We start from the raw sequence: 18051 nt of genomic DNA, 5'->3' as shown, positions 1-18051 counted from the left end.
CTTTAAGTGGTCAATAAAGTTAATCTAATATGTGTTGCAGAATGCTTGCATAGAAGGCTACTAAGATATGCAGAAACCCTGGTGCGGTTAGGTTTTATTATGTTAGATTGGAGTTATCCTGTTCTGTCTCTGTACAGTATGTATCTGGGAATAAGGAGAAACACATTTCGGGAGCTCCACCATATGACATAAGCAAGCTGTGGCTTGTTCGCAGAGGTTTGCCATTTTAAAAGAAGCTGCCCAAGCCCCCAAGATGTGTCTGGGTGTCTTCATGAGGCCCTGCAGGATGTTCAACGTGAAGCTGCCAGATGTGTTAGTAGCTGCTCAGTTTTAGGCTTGATGTGATGTTGCATATAATCCCTGTGTCCTGATGTGATTTTTGACTGTAAAAAGAAACTAGGGATGTAAATGCGCTTGGGCCACACAGCCATTTTCATATAAAAATACCCCTCAGTGGAGGAGATGCACAGACAGTTGAGTTGCTTGTTGCTTTTTCTCAATGAGTAGTCACCTGTGAGATTCCACTGGCAGATAGACTACATTTTTTTCTTTTTCTTTTAATAGTTCAGGATTCTTAGGCTTTGTCCATACTTACTGTACATGCTCATGTCCCTGCAACTCTTTATTTGCTTTCAAGCAAACTTCCGAGTGACTATCAATGACTATCATATTGTTTTATTTATTTCATGTAAAATTGTAGTAAATTTAGAAACGTAAACCTTATTTTTAGCTTTCCTTACTAAAACATTCAGTGTTGTGTTTTATATCCAGTTCAGATATCTAAATATCAGAGAACTACAGCTGTCAGCTGTAAGCCTGTTGTTGAAAGGTACAGTAACAGAAAAAGGAGAATAGGCTATCATGCTAATGTTGCAGGGGTCACTAGGAACAACAACATCCAAGAACTGAATGTTTATGAATGTTTGGAAAACTGAATGAGAAAGGTTTGGCTTAACCTACTTGGTTAAGTAGGGCAGCCTCCTGGTCTTATGGCCACATTCAGGAAGGAGTGAATCAAGGGGTAGCTGCAAGGTGAATATGGGGAGGAGGAGCTCTGCTGGAGACTAATACGAAGGGTTTGTGTTCAATATATCCTGTATAACTAATTTCAGAATGATGGTGATTAGGAACAGCTGTGATTTGTTATCCCATTATTCGGAACAGTAGATGAGACAGCATTCTGTTTGTACGGTTAACTGCTTAGGTATAAATGTAGCTTTGGGTGGTATAAAACATCTTTAGCCACTTCTGTGTTAGAGCTTCATTGAGATTTTTTCCTGATGAGACATACAGTCTATGTGACGTGCAGTACACAACATTACTGAATCACAGGGATTGCTGAAGAAAATGTCCAGTAATGTTCTTGGATCCAGAAGCAGGCAAGTCTCTGCACAGGTAGGATTATCTGCAAAATTGATTTTTCTGAGAGAATTGCATGATCATGCAGTGAGCCTTTGTGTTGCAGTGGCATTTGGTAAGTGCAAGGAGAAAGGAAATATAACAAAATGTTTACATTTTGTAGTATTAGGCTATCCTTCCAGCCATTTCCAAACCCCTTTTCAGGGTTGTGGGGGAGCCAGAGCCTACCATGGCAAGTAACGGGCACAACACAGGATACACCGTGGACGGGATGCCAGCCCAACGCAGGACAGACACAGACACGAATACAGACACACTCACTCATACCCAGGCCAATTTTCCCAGAAGCCAGTTAACATACTATACCGGTAGGGTTTTGGACAGTGGGAGGATTGTAGCACTAGTTAATGTTCCAAATCGAGCCCCATAAGACAAAGGTCTTTTGAAATAAAATAAAAAGCAGCCTCTTAAACGGCAAAGGTAAATGTTTATTTCTTGTCACAAAAATGAAACCATGCGCACGGACCACAAAAAGAAAAAAAAGTCATTAATTTCTTTATCTCTTTATTTCTGGACGTTTTTTTTTCTGTTGTCTTTGTCCTTTTCCCCGCTGTCTATAAATAATAGCACTCTATTAAGATTTGTATTAAGATGTAAAAAAAGTCTCAGGATTCCCTTTCCCCCACTGTGTGGCGGTGTGTGCGGAGGGCGGCTCCTACAGTGTTTTACGCGTCTCCCGATGTCTTTATGACGTGGAAAAGTGTGACGTTGTACAGCACTTGGTGTCCATTGTTCCAAGTATATAGCACCCTCTCACGAGGGTTGTAGTCCAACATGGATATATGGGAGTACTGATTGTGGAAAGGGATGTCCGTGTACTCGTAACTGGAGGAGTTTGTGTAGTAGGCAAAGTAGATCTTGGCGCCGGCAAGATGCGAGTTGGTCACGTAGAGGGTGCCGCAGATCATGAAGGACTCGCCCGCGCTGCGCTTGGGGTAGCCGGTGTCCCACGTCTGCAGGACCTCCAGGCTCTGCGGCTCCAGGCGGCTGATCACGATGTTGCCCGCGTTCTGGATGGTGGTGTAGACGGCCCACAGCCCGTTCTCGTCCGCCATGAGGTCGATGTCGGAGGAGCCCCCCCAGGAGTAGGGGAAGGTGTTGTTGTAGCCCGCGCCGTTCAGGCTGCGCTGCACCAGCACACTGCGCGACCGGAAGTGGTACTTGATGATGATGTTGCTCTGGTACTTGTTGTAGTAGAGGGAGCCGTTGTAGACCACGTGCCCCGTGCCGGCCCAGGGGTGTGGCAGGAGGTGCTGCACGAAGTTCTGGCCCTTCATGAAGTCGTTGAGGGTGCGGTATTCCAGCACTCGGCGGCCCTTGTAGTAGCCGTCCATTGACCACACCTGCGGAGAGGGGGAGAGAGACAGAATACATGACCTCGGGCAAGGTGTGTTCTGGAGAGCCCCAGTCTGGTCACCCTAAATCATTTCATGATCATCGTTAATCGTTTTGACCCATTCAGTGTGGAATTTGTTCATTTGAAGGGACTTTGGTCATTAGGGGTTGAAGGTTTTTGTTCAGAATGAACCGTAAAGAAGTTCATTTAACAGCTCACCAGCAGTGGGTCACAAGTGTGTTTTTCCAAAGGATTTAATGGTGATCTACAATACCTGCTGGACTGGGGCTCTGCAGGAGCAAGCGGGGTTAGAGGTGCCCAGACTTACATAGTCATTAAGAATGTGCTACATTCCTAAGTTTAGTTTTTTCCTTATTAAAAGGAGCCTGACAAAAGCTTATTTAAGAATCCTAGAAGGGATTTTGAATGTTTCCTTTTGATATTTTGTCACGGTAACCTTAGTGTGTCTGAAACTGTTTAACAAATACAGTGCAGATCACCCATCAATTTGTCTTGGGAGGGCAATACGAACTGTGAAGTGACCCTGTTATTACTTTGTGTACTTAAAAAATAATAGAGCCAAGTCTGTAATGGCTGTTTTCCAGGGTTGAGGAGCAGGGAAGAGAGCTCTAGCCAGCTCCCAGCAGGCTGTGATTTTCAGTGACGGCCACCCACGGTGAGGAGATCACGCTCCATCATTTTCTGCTTTGAAAAATTTCTTATCAAGCCAATTATTCTCAGTAAAGAGAAGGTCCCAACCAAGTCCCTATAGTCGAGGGGGAGCGATAATTGCTTCCCGAGCGCTAATGACCATGGTGGAGGGAGCAGGGGGTTTGTGTTTGGAGATCCTGCATGGTCGTTAGGGAGGCGGTGGATTTCTGACAGCTCTGTAACTGAGCAGGTCAGACTGAGGTGCAGCATGGCCGCCACCATTTAAGAGTCCCAGAAAAAGAAGGAGGCATCTCTAAGGTTCACGGTCTAGCATGTCCTGCACATGGGCATGTATTTCCAAAGGCACCTCTGTTAATAGATTGTTTTTATTTCAGGCTTTCGAGGAAGGGCAGGGCAAGGAAATTGCTTGAGGAGCGTGGGAATCTAAAAATGACAGATAACACCTTGTGACCACTTTTTCTGACAGTGTGGTTTTGTTTTTTAACTGAATGTGCCATTACAGAATGCAACTCTGGGCATATGTGGGACACAAGAGTGTGCCACACACTCTGAAAGCATGCAGGGTGGGCATTGACCGGACACACGCTTCTGCTGGGCATCAATGTTTTTCACTCTGCACCTCGGCTGCCTTCTTACGCAGCTGGGATCTTGAGCCAGTGGCGAGCATGACTCCTTTTGCAAGCCCTGTGTTTTCTAGTTTCTAGTTGTGTAGTTCAATTTAAATGCCCTGAAGCATCTGACTCTTTCCAGTCGCATGCTTCTAGTAAGACAGTGCTTCTAGTACTATGGGCATGACAATGAAAAGGAAAAGACACCCCTCTGCCCTTTCCTCCCTCTCCCAGCACACCAGCGTGGTTTATTACAGGATTTCTTAATAATATGAGGTCACGTCCTTAGTTAAGTGCCGGGTTCAGCTCTTTTGAGTGATGGCCTTTGGATGTGGATGGCTTTCTGAGCAGGACTGGGCGGAAGCAATCAGAATCAATACTAATTTAAGATCTGAACCAGCATCGGGAGGAGTGCAGGGCCCTCATGCTGGCGTTGCTGCTGACAGCTTCCTCTGATATGCTGCGATCGCATCTCGTTTTCTGCTGGACGACTTAATCAACCCAGACAGGGCTGTGTGTCTTTTTTTTATTTTAATTTTGCTGAAATTAAATTAAGACCTGTCGGCCAGTTGATGAGCAAAAAAAAAATTAAAACGAAAATAATAACGTAGGGGTTGGTAGGTCACTTATGTGATATCTGCCTGATACCCTGGGGCTTCTTTGAGGTAATGGAAAGAGCACTGGATCTGAAGTTTTCAGAAGTTAATTAATGCAGTGTTTGTAACGGCACTGACATCCACTGATCTGTAATAAACAGGCCTAGCTGTGTGTGTTAACACTTACTTGATTGGGGACAGGCTGACAATTGTATATTAATTTGAGGAAGACGGAAGACTGCATACACTGATCTATACAGTAGAAGAGAATCTCACATCTTTAGAAAAGGAATCATATTTGGCTATAAATCTGCAAAATAATTTAGGGATTCAATTCTTGTGTGTCTATACATGTATATACTGTATATACAGTAAGTATAAGTTTGAGTGTTGTGAAAATGCATGCCATTGTAAAATGCTGTAATTCCAGTCTTTTATCTACAGTATGGGTTTTAAGTCATCATAACTCTATTTCTTATTTCTCTTGGTAATTCTTTGTCTGTCTTTGTCTATTTTATTTTTCTCTGTGTTTAAAGGGCTTTGTGATGGTGATCATCATAAAAAGACTTCGGTAAAAAACGGCAGCTGATCTAAAGTAGAAGATATTTTTGCACTCCATAATGACCCTTAAATTCTCATATCTGAAGATAAAGCCTCAGAAATTCAGACAGCCCAACTTGTCAGGATTTTAAGTTCAAAACCTCAAGATGTCAGACTTCTCCAATAAAACTGAGCCGGAGAATAATTAAACAATCAACGTCAACTTCAGGCTTTTGCGATTTTATGATGTTATCAATTTTTTTGTTCGTAGTTAAGCTTCACTTTGAAACACATCAACTTCAGAAGAGCCATAAAGATCTTTATGAGGGAAAAGCTGACGATTTACTAGGACCTGAGGGAAGATTTACTAGGAGGCTAAAAGCCAGGGTAGCAAGTGTGTTCGGATACAACCATAATTTTCAAGGGCCTTAGACATGAGAGATGGGCTCTGCTGTTCTTACCGTATCGCCATTCCTAACAGGCTGTATCATAAAACGTTTTTGAACCAATTGACTTAAATTGATTAAAACACACAGATTCTAAGTCTATAATTTGATTATTTAAGGGCAGTTTTTTCAGTGCTGTTTTGTTGGGTTTTTTACTGTGTCTCAGGACATATACAGAGTGAAGCTTGTTTGCAGGTGTTTAAGTTCCATGCATGATCTAAGAATAAATGCATTTGCCAAAACTGCAATTTGATGTCTTCACTCTAGACTTTGGGCAACTTTATATGTCTTAATAATAAACATCGAGCTTTGGGAAGTGATAAAGCAAAAAAGTTAGGAAATTGAATCCTAATGACACAAAAAGCTTGCACTGCATTGCACAGTGTCGTGCTTGGCTCTTGAGTCAGTGGGGAGAATAGGGTGAACTGCAGCCCACCAACTGTTCAGATTAACTGCTCTTCCTGTCTTTTTCCCCATATCTGTATTTTAATAGTTGGAAATCTGACTGCTAAACAAATTGGAAATTGTTTAAGTATCACGCCAGGAACCCAAGGGTTTGGGTTAGTTTCTTGCCAGCCTCGTCTTGCCAGACTGTCTGGCCAATTCCTTCATTGTACAGGGGGGCAAGCGAAGGTTATTCACATCACTTTCAATAACCACTTTATCCAGTTCAGGGTCACAGGGATGCTGGAGCCTATCCCTGCAAGTATTGGGCACAAGGCAGGATATACCCTGGACAGGATGCCAGTCCAGTGCAGAGCACACTCACACCAGGGCCAATTTCCCAGAAGCCAATTAACCTACCAGCATGTCTTTGGGCTGTGGGAGGAGACCTGCATGAATATGGGTGGAACAAATGAACTCCATACAGACAGCACCTCAGGAAGTGAACCCGGAGACCCAGTGCTGTGAGGCAGCAATGCTAACCACTGCGCCACCATGTCGCCCATGAAGGTTATTTATTTATATTTGTACAGTATACTTCTGAATGGTGGGAATCATTTCCAAACCCATCGGACAGAGCAATGGAACTGATAAACCCGTCAGTGCAGAACAAGAGCGCGACAGTGGAGGAGAGAAGAGGAGTTAATAGCCACCAGTGCCAGGGCTAGACTGGCAAGCTGGAGACGCACAGCTGCATCACTGCATGAGTGGGGCAGTGTGATCTGTACTATAGCTCATCCTCTCCCATGTCCTCTGCCTCTCTCTCTTGATTGTTACTATAAGTCCCTTAATTAGCTAAGTTGAAAAGTCTGTCTTTTTGTTCTCAATCAGTTGCTAAACAAAATGTACTGTACCTGTGAAATCCTCAGGATTCTTGTCCTTGAGGACCAGAGAAGGAGTCTTAGCAAGGACTGGAGAAAAAGTCCTTGTGGAATAAAAATAATATGAGCTGGCTGAGGCCTTTGACCTTGTAGTCTTGTGGCTGAATCTGAAGATGATGCCGACTCCAACTCCCCGTTTTACTCATTCTGTCACTGCCCTGATGGCTGGGCCTTGGTCCAGGTGTCTGATTCCTGCTAAGGACACCTCATAGGCTCTAGCCTTATGGGTCATCCTAAGTCACATAATTCTATTGAATGGCAACACTTTAGCCAACACACAATTATTGATCGATTAAGCAAGCACTTTGCTTAATTAAGGCAACTCTGGTCCCTGACAGATGTTCAGATTTTTGTAAATTTGGATAGCTTAGGAGTTCTCCTTCCAGCCTGCACTGCAATTTGCTTAGCCATGTATGCCAGGCGTCCTCTCAGAGTGCGACATCTGTGTTGTACAGTATGAACATCGGCTTGCAAGTTTAAAGACTGAAGTAAAGAAAGAACACTTGTTGAATGGAGGCACATATGGGAGAGAAGGGGGGGGGGGTTGTCTTGTTTATAATTTCGCTGTCCCAGCATGATGACAGCATAGGTAATTAGAGTGATGATTGGTGCAGACATTGTGAAAACAACTCGTTAATCCTAGGTTTGTTGATGGGTCCATTAATCACCCTGGGAGGCTTATCGGGGCCCACCGCACCTTAATGAGATGAGTTATTAGAGACGTCTGTCCTCAGCAGAGGGGCAGGGAGAGCCAAAGGGCTCTCAAGCCAGAGCCTGCATGTGACACAGAAGCCCTCAGCTTTGTTCCCAAAAAGAAATGGTTCAAGCAGACCTTCGAAATGTCAGACACATAAATCTCTCATTTTTGTCACCCCCATCGGTAGTTAATGTGTCGGAGGGGTTCTTTTCCATTTTTCAGCTTCAAGACTGTGGTATTTTTTCATTTTCAACCAAGGATGGCTGATCAGCTTGTCTTTATTAAGATGACCTTCATGCTGAGAGAGAGGAGCCACACTGTGCTGGGCAGGATGCCTGTGAAGTCCAGGTTTTGTGCTGGAGACACCAGACAGATATTGTGTTAAAAGGAAATAGTGTTTTTAACAGAGAGACTAAATATAAATATAAATATACAGAAACACACAGAAAATGTATTGCGTAATTGACCGGATATCTTGTTTTTGTTATTGCCTCTTTGATTGATCTGTAAATGTCCCCAAATTTCCTTGCTGCACTGACAGTAGTGCTGTTTCTCTCTCTTTCTGTAAGATGAGTGGTTCTGAGTGCTGAGTGGTTTTAAAGCTCAAATGGATAATCCTGGCACTCATAACACTTTCAGAAAAAACTAAACCCTTTATCAAGTCACTCTTTTCTCTTAAATTATCATCCCTGCCCTCCCAGCTGTCCTGTTTTTCCTAGTGTATTTGCAGCCTCATTTGAATCATAAATTGATTTTAAATATGTTGTTTGCAATTGTGAGGCTTTTGTAGATTTTTCCAAAACATTAGTTTTGCTAATGATTTCAGGCGCAGTTTGTGGGTTTTTTTTACCCCATTTGAAGGGGTTTCACATTTTTACACGTAATAAAGACAGCATTTTCGAAACAGTTCATTAAGCCTGTTTTTACTTACTTCACTCAATACAAAGATATAAATCTGTTAGAAACTCATGACTGTGATACACCCTGGAGGTGCTGATGACGACTTGCAAATCAAAAGAACCAGTGCCTTATCCTCCCTCATTAAAGCAGTTCTTGTAACTGCAGGAATAGGTAGAGCAGCTGTCTATGAAACAGACAGGTTTGTTACATCATGGGCAATTCTTGAACAGATTGCACGGCCATTTATGGGGAAGCCAAGCTTTTAAGGACCCCCAGCTTAAATTTTCAGTAAGAGAGACAGTGCTGATGTGCAAGGTAGATGTCTTGGGATATCTGTAGATGGCTAATTGCCCACGCTGTGTATATTCAATAAATGCAAAGACAGGGCAGAAGGGAACAGCCACAAGGCGAAAGCTAACAGTGCACTTTAAAGACAAGTGAAAGTTTACAGATCGTAAGGCAGAAGTAAGAAAAAGAATAGATGCCTTCCCTCTTACACGTATTCATTTCCCCTGCGTCATCAGAAGTGAAGAAGGAAACAGAACTGGCTTAGAATAGCCCATCTGACCCATTTGGTAGTTAGAAGATTATTGATCCAAAGATCTGGTCCAGCTGTTTCTTGGAATGAAACCAGGATTACAGCTTCAACACCATGGCTAAGTAGTTGGTTCTATACTCCCACAACCTAATACTGAACAGCCAACACATTAGGGCCTCCCCTGGTCAATATATTGGGCATCTTGTATATTTTAAGCAGCAAATACACTTTGTTTAGAGCATTCTCAAAGTGCCAGCATCTGGAATCTGTCTTTACTGTGTAACTGCCATGTGTAATTTCAGTTTAGTGACGACATGTCGATTGTTGGGAAAGGCTGTTATGGGCAAATAAGAGGCAGCAAGAATAGTTGGAACCTTAAACGACACATTAACAGATAATTCGAGGCAGAAAAATAATAGATCCAGATGTAGGTCAGTTTGAGAATCCAGCACCGGGTGTTGACTTTCTGTAACTACATACTGTATGTCCCTTTACCTGTCCTGTGACTGTCGTCTAAAGAAGAAACCCCAGCTCCCTTACCCGATTGTCCGAACTGGGGATCATGGTGTCCGTCATCCATGAGCCGAACCTCGACCCCGAGGCCCGGATTGTGATCGGATTGCTTACTCCCGTCAGCTTCCCGCAGCCTGTGAAGAAGCAGGCATAGGAGGGTGGAAGGGTTAAAGGACCACTGAACAGTATATGATAAAACTTTCAATGTCAATACTAACCCCTTGATAGAACCAGTGTGCTGTGCGATTTTGTTTCCTTTATACAAGACATTTAAGTCTTGTTTAAAAATATTCACCTGAAAAAAATGTGTAAACATAATTTGAAAATCAACAAAATGGGACATCATTGGAAGAGGGTTGTTGTATTGCACTGTATATGTATAGTATGGATTTCTTTATTGATGATTTGTGACTCTTCATACTTAAACAGATTCTAATAGTGGTCAAAACCCTACAAAAATCCCTCCCCCCCGAGTATTGTGATTCAACAAAATTAGTGTCTTTTCTTTGAAAGAACCGTACTATTAAGTGTCCATTTCTGTTTCATCAGGTTAGGTTGGCAGCTGTATCTGGTTGGAGGTGATTGGCTGTATCTTGCCTAGCATACGGTAGCTGTTCAGATGAAGATAATAGAAGCCCCCAGCTGTGTCTTTTACTCTGAGACCTCTCCTTTTTGGCTTTCAAGTCGAGGATGTTTTGAGGCTGGGGGGAGAGTATTGGTAAGGAGCCCAGGGGGAGGTGTGTCGGAGATAGCATAAGGACATATTGTAGCAATCACAGCACATTAGCATGATGGTGTCACCCATTCCAGATATCGGGATGGAAGTGACTTTCCAGTAACCCCATGGCAGGGGGCTGGAAGTCGATCATGACTAACATCAGCTGACATGTGGAGCAGCCTGGCTTATACTGAACTGGGTGAGGAGCTCTCTCCCAATTTCATCATCATTCCTCCTCAGCTGTAAAACAGTGGGCTCTTAAGAAAAATAAAGAAATTCTGAAATGAGCATCTTAGGTTCTGATTTGCAGAAAAGAAATTGAGCCCCATGTGCGGATTATGCATGGGCGAAGTTATTAAAAGTGTGGCTCAGGGGGTGTGGTGGCTAGAGAGTAGAGGAGAGTAGAATAGAAGGACAAGGTGAACCTGGGGAAAGCAGGTATGGAAGAACTCATTTACAGTAACACACTGTGCACTGTGGCACAGAGGTGCAGTGGTTAGCATTGATGCCTCGCATCGCTGGGGCCCTGGGTTCAATTCGGGGTGCTGTCTACGTGGAGTGTTTATATTCTAACCACGTTTTCTCCAGGTGCTCTGGTTTTCTCCCACAGCTCAAAGAGATACTGGTGTGTTAATTGGCTTCTGGTAAAATTGGTTCTGGTGTGAGTGTGTCTGTGTTTGTGTCTGTCCTGTAATGGACTGACGTCCAGGGTGTACCCTGCCTTGTGCCTATGGCTTGCTGGGATAGGCTCTGGCTCCCCCTGCTATCCTGTACTGGGTAAAGCAGTTAGAAATGGGTGGATGGAAAGATGTTGGATCTTCACATAACTCCACATTGGTCCCTAAAAGAGTGACCAGCCACCATCCAACAGTTGCACTTTGTGTAGTATGCCCGTCCCCTCCCCTTTCACCCAGACTCACCCAGCTTCTGCATGCAGGCATGTAGTCTGGCCTCCAGCAGCAGCACTCTCTGCTGAAGCTCCTCGTAGTCGTAGGCGCCCATTTCCTCCTGAATGGCCAGCAGCACCAAGGAGAGGTTGCGTACTTCCTCCTTCAACTTCACCACCATGCGCGCATCGGTCTTGTACTGCTCCAGGACGGGCAGCAGGGGGAGCAGCTGATTCACCTTGTCCTTCAGCTCCTGGAAGACATGGAGCAGTATTTGACTAAGAGGAACTGTGACTGACTGGTAAGAGGACACTGCCAGACCCAGCTTTACTGAGAGAGCATTTCAGATCCTGTACCTCCAGCAGCAAAAGTTCAGCAACTCCCAACTGGCAGCCCACTGAAGCTAATCAGGTGTGAGCCTGGTCAGTACCTGGATGAGAGACCTCCTGGGAAAAACTAAGGCTGCTGCTGGAAGAGGTGTTAGTGGGGTCAGCGGGGGGCGCTCACCGCTCACCCTGCGGTCCATGTGGGTCCTAAAGCCCCAGTATAGTGATGGGGACAGTATACTGTAAAAAAGGCGCCGTCCTTCGGATGAGATGTAAAACCGAGGTCCTGACTCTCTGTGGTCATTAAAAATCCCAGGGTGTTTCTTAAAAAGAGTAGGGGTGTAACCCCAACATCCCGGCCAAATTTCCCATTGGCCCTAACCAATCATGGCCTCCTAATAATCCCCATCTATGAACTGACTTAATTACTCTGTACTCCTCCCCAGTAATACAGTAGCTGATGTGTGATGTGTGGCTGCTTTTCGCATCATCCAGGTGGGGCTGCACATTGGTGGTGGTGGAGGGGATCCCTGTTACCTGTAAAGCACTTTGAGTTGAGTGTCCAGAAAAGCACTATATAAGTGTAAGCACTTATTATTATTATTATTATTATTATTATTATTATTATTATTATTATTACTGTAGGTTATTAAACAAAAAGGTGTATTTACAGTACATCAAATTGAGTTGTAATGCAAACTACAAACAACAATCATAATTTGCACTTTCAGCTGCAGCAAAACCTAATTCCATATTGCTGCATGTATTGTACTGTATCTGCAGCACACCAAAATATTCCAATCACAGGGGGAAAAATCCTTCCCACTTCTCCCTGAAACTCGGGAACATCAAAATTTCATGCAATAGGAGCCATTCTTTTTTTTCTCATTTGTCTCTCTGATACAGTTATTGATTGTGATCATTTTGCAAGCTTTAAATATTAATTACAGTTAATAAGCATATCTCGTCTTCACTGGGAGGGAAGTCTCTGTAATGATGGAGAGTGGAGATTTATTACCTTCAAAAAATCTATAGAAAAGAAAGACCATAGAAAACAAGAAAAAATCTATACCAGGAAAATGAGAAAACATATTCAGCCCATCCACATTTATTCACAGCCAGTTTCTAGGATACATGATACAAGTTTTTTTTAAGTAGCTCTTAAAAGCTCCACTCTATGAAAGTTCATACTGTAACACTTTTCCTTGTTATAAATAAGGGTTTAGTGTGTATTTAAGTAGTTGTTGTAAATATATAAAATAGTAAATATGCAGCATATCATGTCTTACAACCACTGGCTGCAAGGTGCTGTTAGGAAAACTGTAATGTTAAATGATTTATTAATGCAGGTTTTGGGGCATAAAGGATTTCTTTCAGTTTGCAAGTTTATATGGAAAATCTACAGAATCCTTATTTAGAATCACTTTATTTGAAACTTCAAACATAGCATTAAGGTTTATCAGTAACCAAACATGTAAATCTTTTCATGACCTTTGCTGAGCTTTTTTCATATTTGACCCACTTGGAAGATGAGTATTTAGTGCCTGAAAGATGTTAAGGTTAGTTTTTCGTTGCTTGAGAAATTTTCTTGTTGAAGCATTGCTGTCATGTGCAGCAGGTTCTGAAATCTAGTTCAGTGTAACAGGTGTTACAGAAATATGATCCCAGGAAAGACATGGGCATTTCAAAAAGTAGCAGTGTGCAGTTTGTCTGAGGTCTAATGTCCTCTTGTACTGCATTCTCCAGGTATCTTTGCTCTTCCAGTTTTTGATTGTGTTGGTTACAGCTAACAGGTGCCACGTTTGCCCCTCCCAGTCTCTGTGCTTTCCTGCAATAGCATGATAGTTGAGCTAGTTATTAGCAATGTAGTTGAGCTTGTACCAGGGTAGGACTCTGCGCTTCTCTGAAGTGGCGAGCCAGTGTGAAAAGCTTTGTGCCAGGTGCTTTATTTCAAGTTCGAAAGCCCGCAGGTGTTAAATGCATTAAGATAAACAAGACGGAGCCTTCTGTTGGTTTAACCTAATCCTGGGACCTGCTGAGATGAAGGGACATGTAGCAAGGTTACATGGCCCGAGTGAGGAACTTAATGAAACACAGGAGGTCTTTCAGCCTCCCGGTGTGCAGCGGTACCTCGAGGGCCTACAGTATTCAATATTCTATTAAGCTGCAAGATGATAAAAGTGTTTCACTCCCACCGGCCTACTGAATTTGCAGCCCTCCAGTGTTTCTGTAATTGCATATGCCTTTCATGCTTTGCTCTGTCGGTTTTTCCGGCTGCATAAGCTCTTCAGGAGCAGATGCACTGCAACAGGATGGACTTAATACTATTACCATATTATCTTTGTCTTCTTCTGCAGAAATTGCAGTTAGGTAATTGCAAACAAAGACAAGTTAACAGTCTGACTACATCTGAGAATGTAGTCCCGATAGGCCAGTGGCCAATGTTGGTCTTCCTGGTGCTCAGGGCCAGTCTTTATATGTTTGAGTGGATCATCACTGCCTCCACAAATATTCTTGGCCATAACCCGCTGTGCAATTGCAACTTGTGCTCCTTCACCTTGTCTTTTTGGTATGTCTTTTGTGTTTTTTCTTGGCATCTTACAGCTGGCCCATGTCGCTTTTCATCTGTCTCCGAGAAGCAGGCAAGAACAGCAATTAAGTAAAATGAAGGTGATGTTTCTCGGCTTGGGAGACACAGCCTGCAGACCTGCAGGAGGACATGGCCTGTGAAAACTCCTACGCTGGAGTTCCAGTTGACAGGTTGCAGTCAGCTTAGTGTTGCTGGCTTTGCGGTGATCCTTCACAAGGGATACATTGCAATTGAAAAAACACAGCAACTCGCATTATATAATGCAGCTGAAGGCCTGTGTATCCCTCTGTAACCTTGCACTGACGTTAGGTTTATTCATATTGCAGATTTAAATGATTTTTTCATGTTCAGGTTACTTTAGCAAATTAGCACTGAGATGGCTAATTAGATAACAGGGAGGGGGGAGGGGGTTAATGGGAGCAACAAATAAAGGAGTCATGGTTAAAAGCATAGTTAGCATCTGTCTCTTTCTCTTCCTAAGCATCTGTGCAGCTCAAACCACAGTGATCCTCTCCTGTCCGCTGATATTCTTTTGGTTAATACACTTCATAATAAGTCGGGACAAAAACACATCAATATGCAGTGCCCTACAGTGCAAATGTTTCTGTTGTCCTCTATGGTTTTGTTAAATAACAAGGGGACACATCTTCTCAATGAAGGTAGGTTTCCTTTAGCATGAATAACATTATGATAAAATGAACATGACTCATATTCTCTTCTGTACAGACTTCTCTCAAAAGGGACCTCCCCATCTTCTCGCTTTGTCAGGTACCCTGCCTACTAAATATCTGTGAAAAGGTCAGTCTTGCCCAGAGTACATCAGACCCCTGGTGATTTGGATACTTGGAAAATACAGAGCCTTCTTACTCACGCAAAGAACTATATGTGACAGAGTTTAGCATCTGTAAATTCTAAATCTACTGCTTGCACCTTGTCCAAATTCGCCCCAGCATGGCAGGGGTCCCGACTTCGCTTTCGGCAGCTGTCCCACTGCAGAGACGACGCAGCTGGAGCAGATATTCATGACCAGGCTGTTCGTCTATGAAGGAGAAATGGGGACCTTGCTGACATTCTTCTGTCTCGTGTTTTGCAGTTTTTTTGGTCAATTTGTTTTGAAGCCAGCATAGAGTATTTACCAGATTTAATAACAACAACAAAATAACAAACAATATATGATCCAGATTACTACACCAATCCATAATAGTAATAATTAAAATCTCACATGTATCCAGACACTACTGTACACGAGTGTGTGTTTGTTCAATAGTGGGGCCTATAGGATCCCAAGAAGCAATTGTGGATATGAGTGCCATGGCTAGCTCAATTGGTGTTGAAGATTTAAGAGAACATTCTGAGAAGTAATGGAGTCATGCAGAAGCATATCATCTCAAATTACAGATACGGAGGTTTCTTTCCTAACCTCTAGGTAGGCACAGGTATTTAGATACCTGCTTTCAGTTCTGCAGCAGTGTTCTGGGTGAGATTTAGTTTGCTGGATGGTCTTCCATTCCCACCAGCCACCAACAGGAGCACTCTGATGGTCCCAGATGATATGGACCTCAATGTCCAAGGTTATATTAATGGAAGTGAGGCATTGCTTTTTTTCCTGGCTTTGCTGTATTTTGTTTCCAATATGGCTTTTAAAAAGCATCCAATTTTCCTGCTCTTTTTGATGATATATTTACGCATAGATTGACACTGCAGTCCCTAACTGTAGCGGATATGGAAAAAGATAAAACAGGAACGAACACGGACTGCAGTCTTCATTTAACACAGAGTGAATGCAAGCTGTCTGTTTTCCTGACAGCGTTAATTATGTTTCTGTAACGAATCCTCAGTGGGCAGCACACAAATCAGACACTGTAAAACATAACACAGAATGTAACCAGAGAGATCATTAAAATTTCTTTAGAATTCTGTAAAGCAGGAAGTAAAGATAAGGCCTGCTGAACTTCTCTTTGGCTGAGCTCCCAATACCCTGGAGGGTGATGGCTTCATCATGCCCCTTAACTGGTGTGTATTTTTACAGCACATGGGCGAGGGATCAATGGTAATTGGAAAGTAACCTTCAAAACCTTCAAAAAGCCAAAAAAAGACTTAAGCTAACATCTTGCAGTGTGCATGAACATTTCATGAGTCCTTCCTAACCTGCCTACGCTTTAATGCCTGGAACTGTGCGTCTCCAGATCTAAATGTGCGGTAGTATCAGTATCCTCTTTTTTAAGCTAATAGGATTGAGAAGCAAGATAAACACGAGATAAAATAAATGGATTAGGAGAAAGTGTCAATGATCTGCAGCCCAGTTCCTGATTATGTGCTCTTGGTTCTGCTGAAGTGGCCCCTGGATCTTGTCTACTGGGGTCCTCCGCTTGTGGGATCAGGTTAACTCGGGGAGCTGCTCCACTCTTAGTCGGTGAGTCCACAGCTATCAGCGCTCAGGGGTACCCCTGCCTGAGGCGTTTACAGCAGGAATCCCCTTCGCCACAGTTTGACAAGCGCTTTGCTGTTAAACTGCTTTCCAATTTCAAGCGAAGCTGCCTGGATAGTTTTTAAAATATATGTAAACACTGCATTGCGGCACTGTCAAAGATAAAAATTGAAATCTTTACTCATTAGTCATGCTAAAAAAAAACAACTAAGGTGCTTAGAATTATTAGTTTTTCTAAATGTGCCAAACCCCTTTCATTGCAGGGTGGTAAAACATTAAAACATTTCCACATTCTTGTTTCATCCTTTATTTCAGCAAGTACGTCATTGCAGAGCAAATTATCATTGACGATGGTGACTTGCTGTACATCCATTAAAGTTCCCTGGCAATTTACTGATACAGTCTGAGACCAATACCTTGTTCAAAGGTACAACAACAGACCCCACCCAGAATTCGAACCCACATCCTTCCAGTCGAGAGCCCTAACCAATGCTTCCTTGTGCTATCATTCCCTCACAGGGTCATGCCCGTGCTGTCAATTCACGTGCTCCAGTTCTTTGTATTTACCGTGCTGCATTTCAGACAACCACATAGTCTGGACAACAGAGTTCATGGTGATTGGACAGATCTGTGCTTTCCCAGACACCTGCCTTAAAGACCACGGCCTTTCTGTCGACTTTATATAGAACATTGAACTTGCGGTCAGGACTTGCTTCAAATTGCTGAGGAAACAAATGCTGTGGTTGACCCTGCATCCATTTATACAAATAATAATGACTTATTAGTTGCAGTTATATAGCACTTTTTATTCCAATATATCCCACATATATAGGAGGTGACCCACTTCATCCACACATGGCAGTACTTATGTTCCAGTAGACCCACTACCATCATTCAAGGCTAAACAACCCCACTCTTAGTTATGGTCAGATATATGCAAAATGATCTTTATATCTTTAGTAGCTTGGACTCCTGTTTAATATGTACTATAGGCGGTAATATGTCTGAATATGGACTACACTATTCCAATTCAGTTTCACCTACTCGCTTAATTCCAACACATGGAACATTTTAACTTTCTTGGTCATGTTGCCTGAAACAGTGAAGACAGCTTAAACTAATACCTCTTCACCAAGGTTTCTTGCAAATCTTATGATTTAGCACTACTTGGATGAGTAGCAGGGAATCATAAATCTTATTTGCCGTTTCACAGCTGTGAAGTTAAGTCTCGTAAATCTTATTGCTTGACGTGTGTAGTGGGGAAGTCAAGATTCATAACTCATCTGTAAGACGGAGAGAAATGAAGCCCAGCTTTCTAACAAAAGGACTCTTCTGTATGTGAGCAAATGTACAGAACCGCTAAAGATATTCATTTTAATTGAAGGCAGTGGCTAAATAGAATGAAGACATACTTAAAAATAAAATACCAAGTGAACATGTTTCAAAAGGAAAGGTTTAACTTTTTTTGGTCTGTTGTACTGGAGCATGGAAATGACTTTCTTAATGCTGTTC

The 18051-nt window shown here is 42.8% G+C and overlaps 1 protein-coding gene across 3 annotated transcripts in view; it reads right to left on the bottom strand.

The window, feature by feature from the left end:
- Positions 1 to 1835: 1835 nt before the first annotated feature.
- The window catches only part of LOC148820750 (noelin-2-like), a 115411-nt gene continuing 99195 nt past the window's right edge, over positions 1836 to 18051 (bottom strand). For all 3 annotated transcript variants that reach the window (XM_088932973.1, XM_088932972.1, XM_088932971.1), the window contains exons 4-6: positions 11229 to 11448; positions 9618 to 9724; positions 1836 to 2762 (exon numbers count right to left, since the gene is read on the bottom strand). In XM_088932973.1, coding sequence (XP_088789099.1) covers positions 2085 to 2762; positions 9618 to 9724; positions 11229 to 11448 — 1005 coding nt within the window. In that variant the 3' untranslated portion in view covers positions 1836 to 2084. The remainder of the gene's footprint in view (positions 2763 to 9617; positions 9725 to 11228; positions 11449 to 18051) is intronic.

Source organism: Atractosteus spatula, chromosome 14 (genome assembly GCF_055471065.1).
Source record: "Atractosteus spatula isolate fAtrSpa1 chromosome 14, fAtrSpa1.hap1, whole genome shotgun sequence".
Lineage (NCBI taxonomy): Eukaryota > Metazoa > Chordata > Actinopteri > Semionotiformes > Lepisosteidae > Atractosteus > Atractosteus spatula.
Note: the sequence above shows the minus strand (reverse complement) of the source record. Positions and strands in the feature narration are given on the sequence as shown.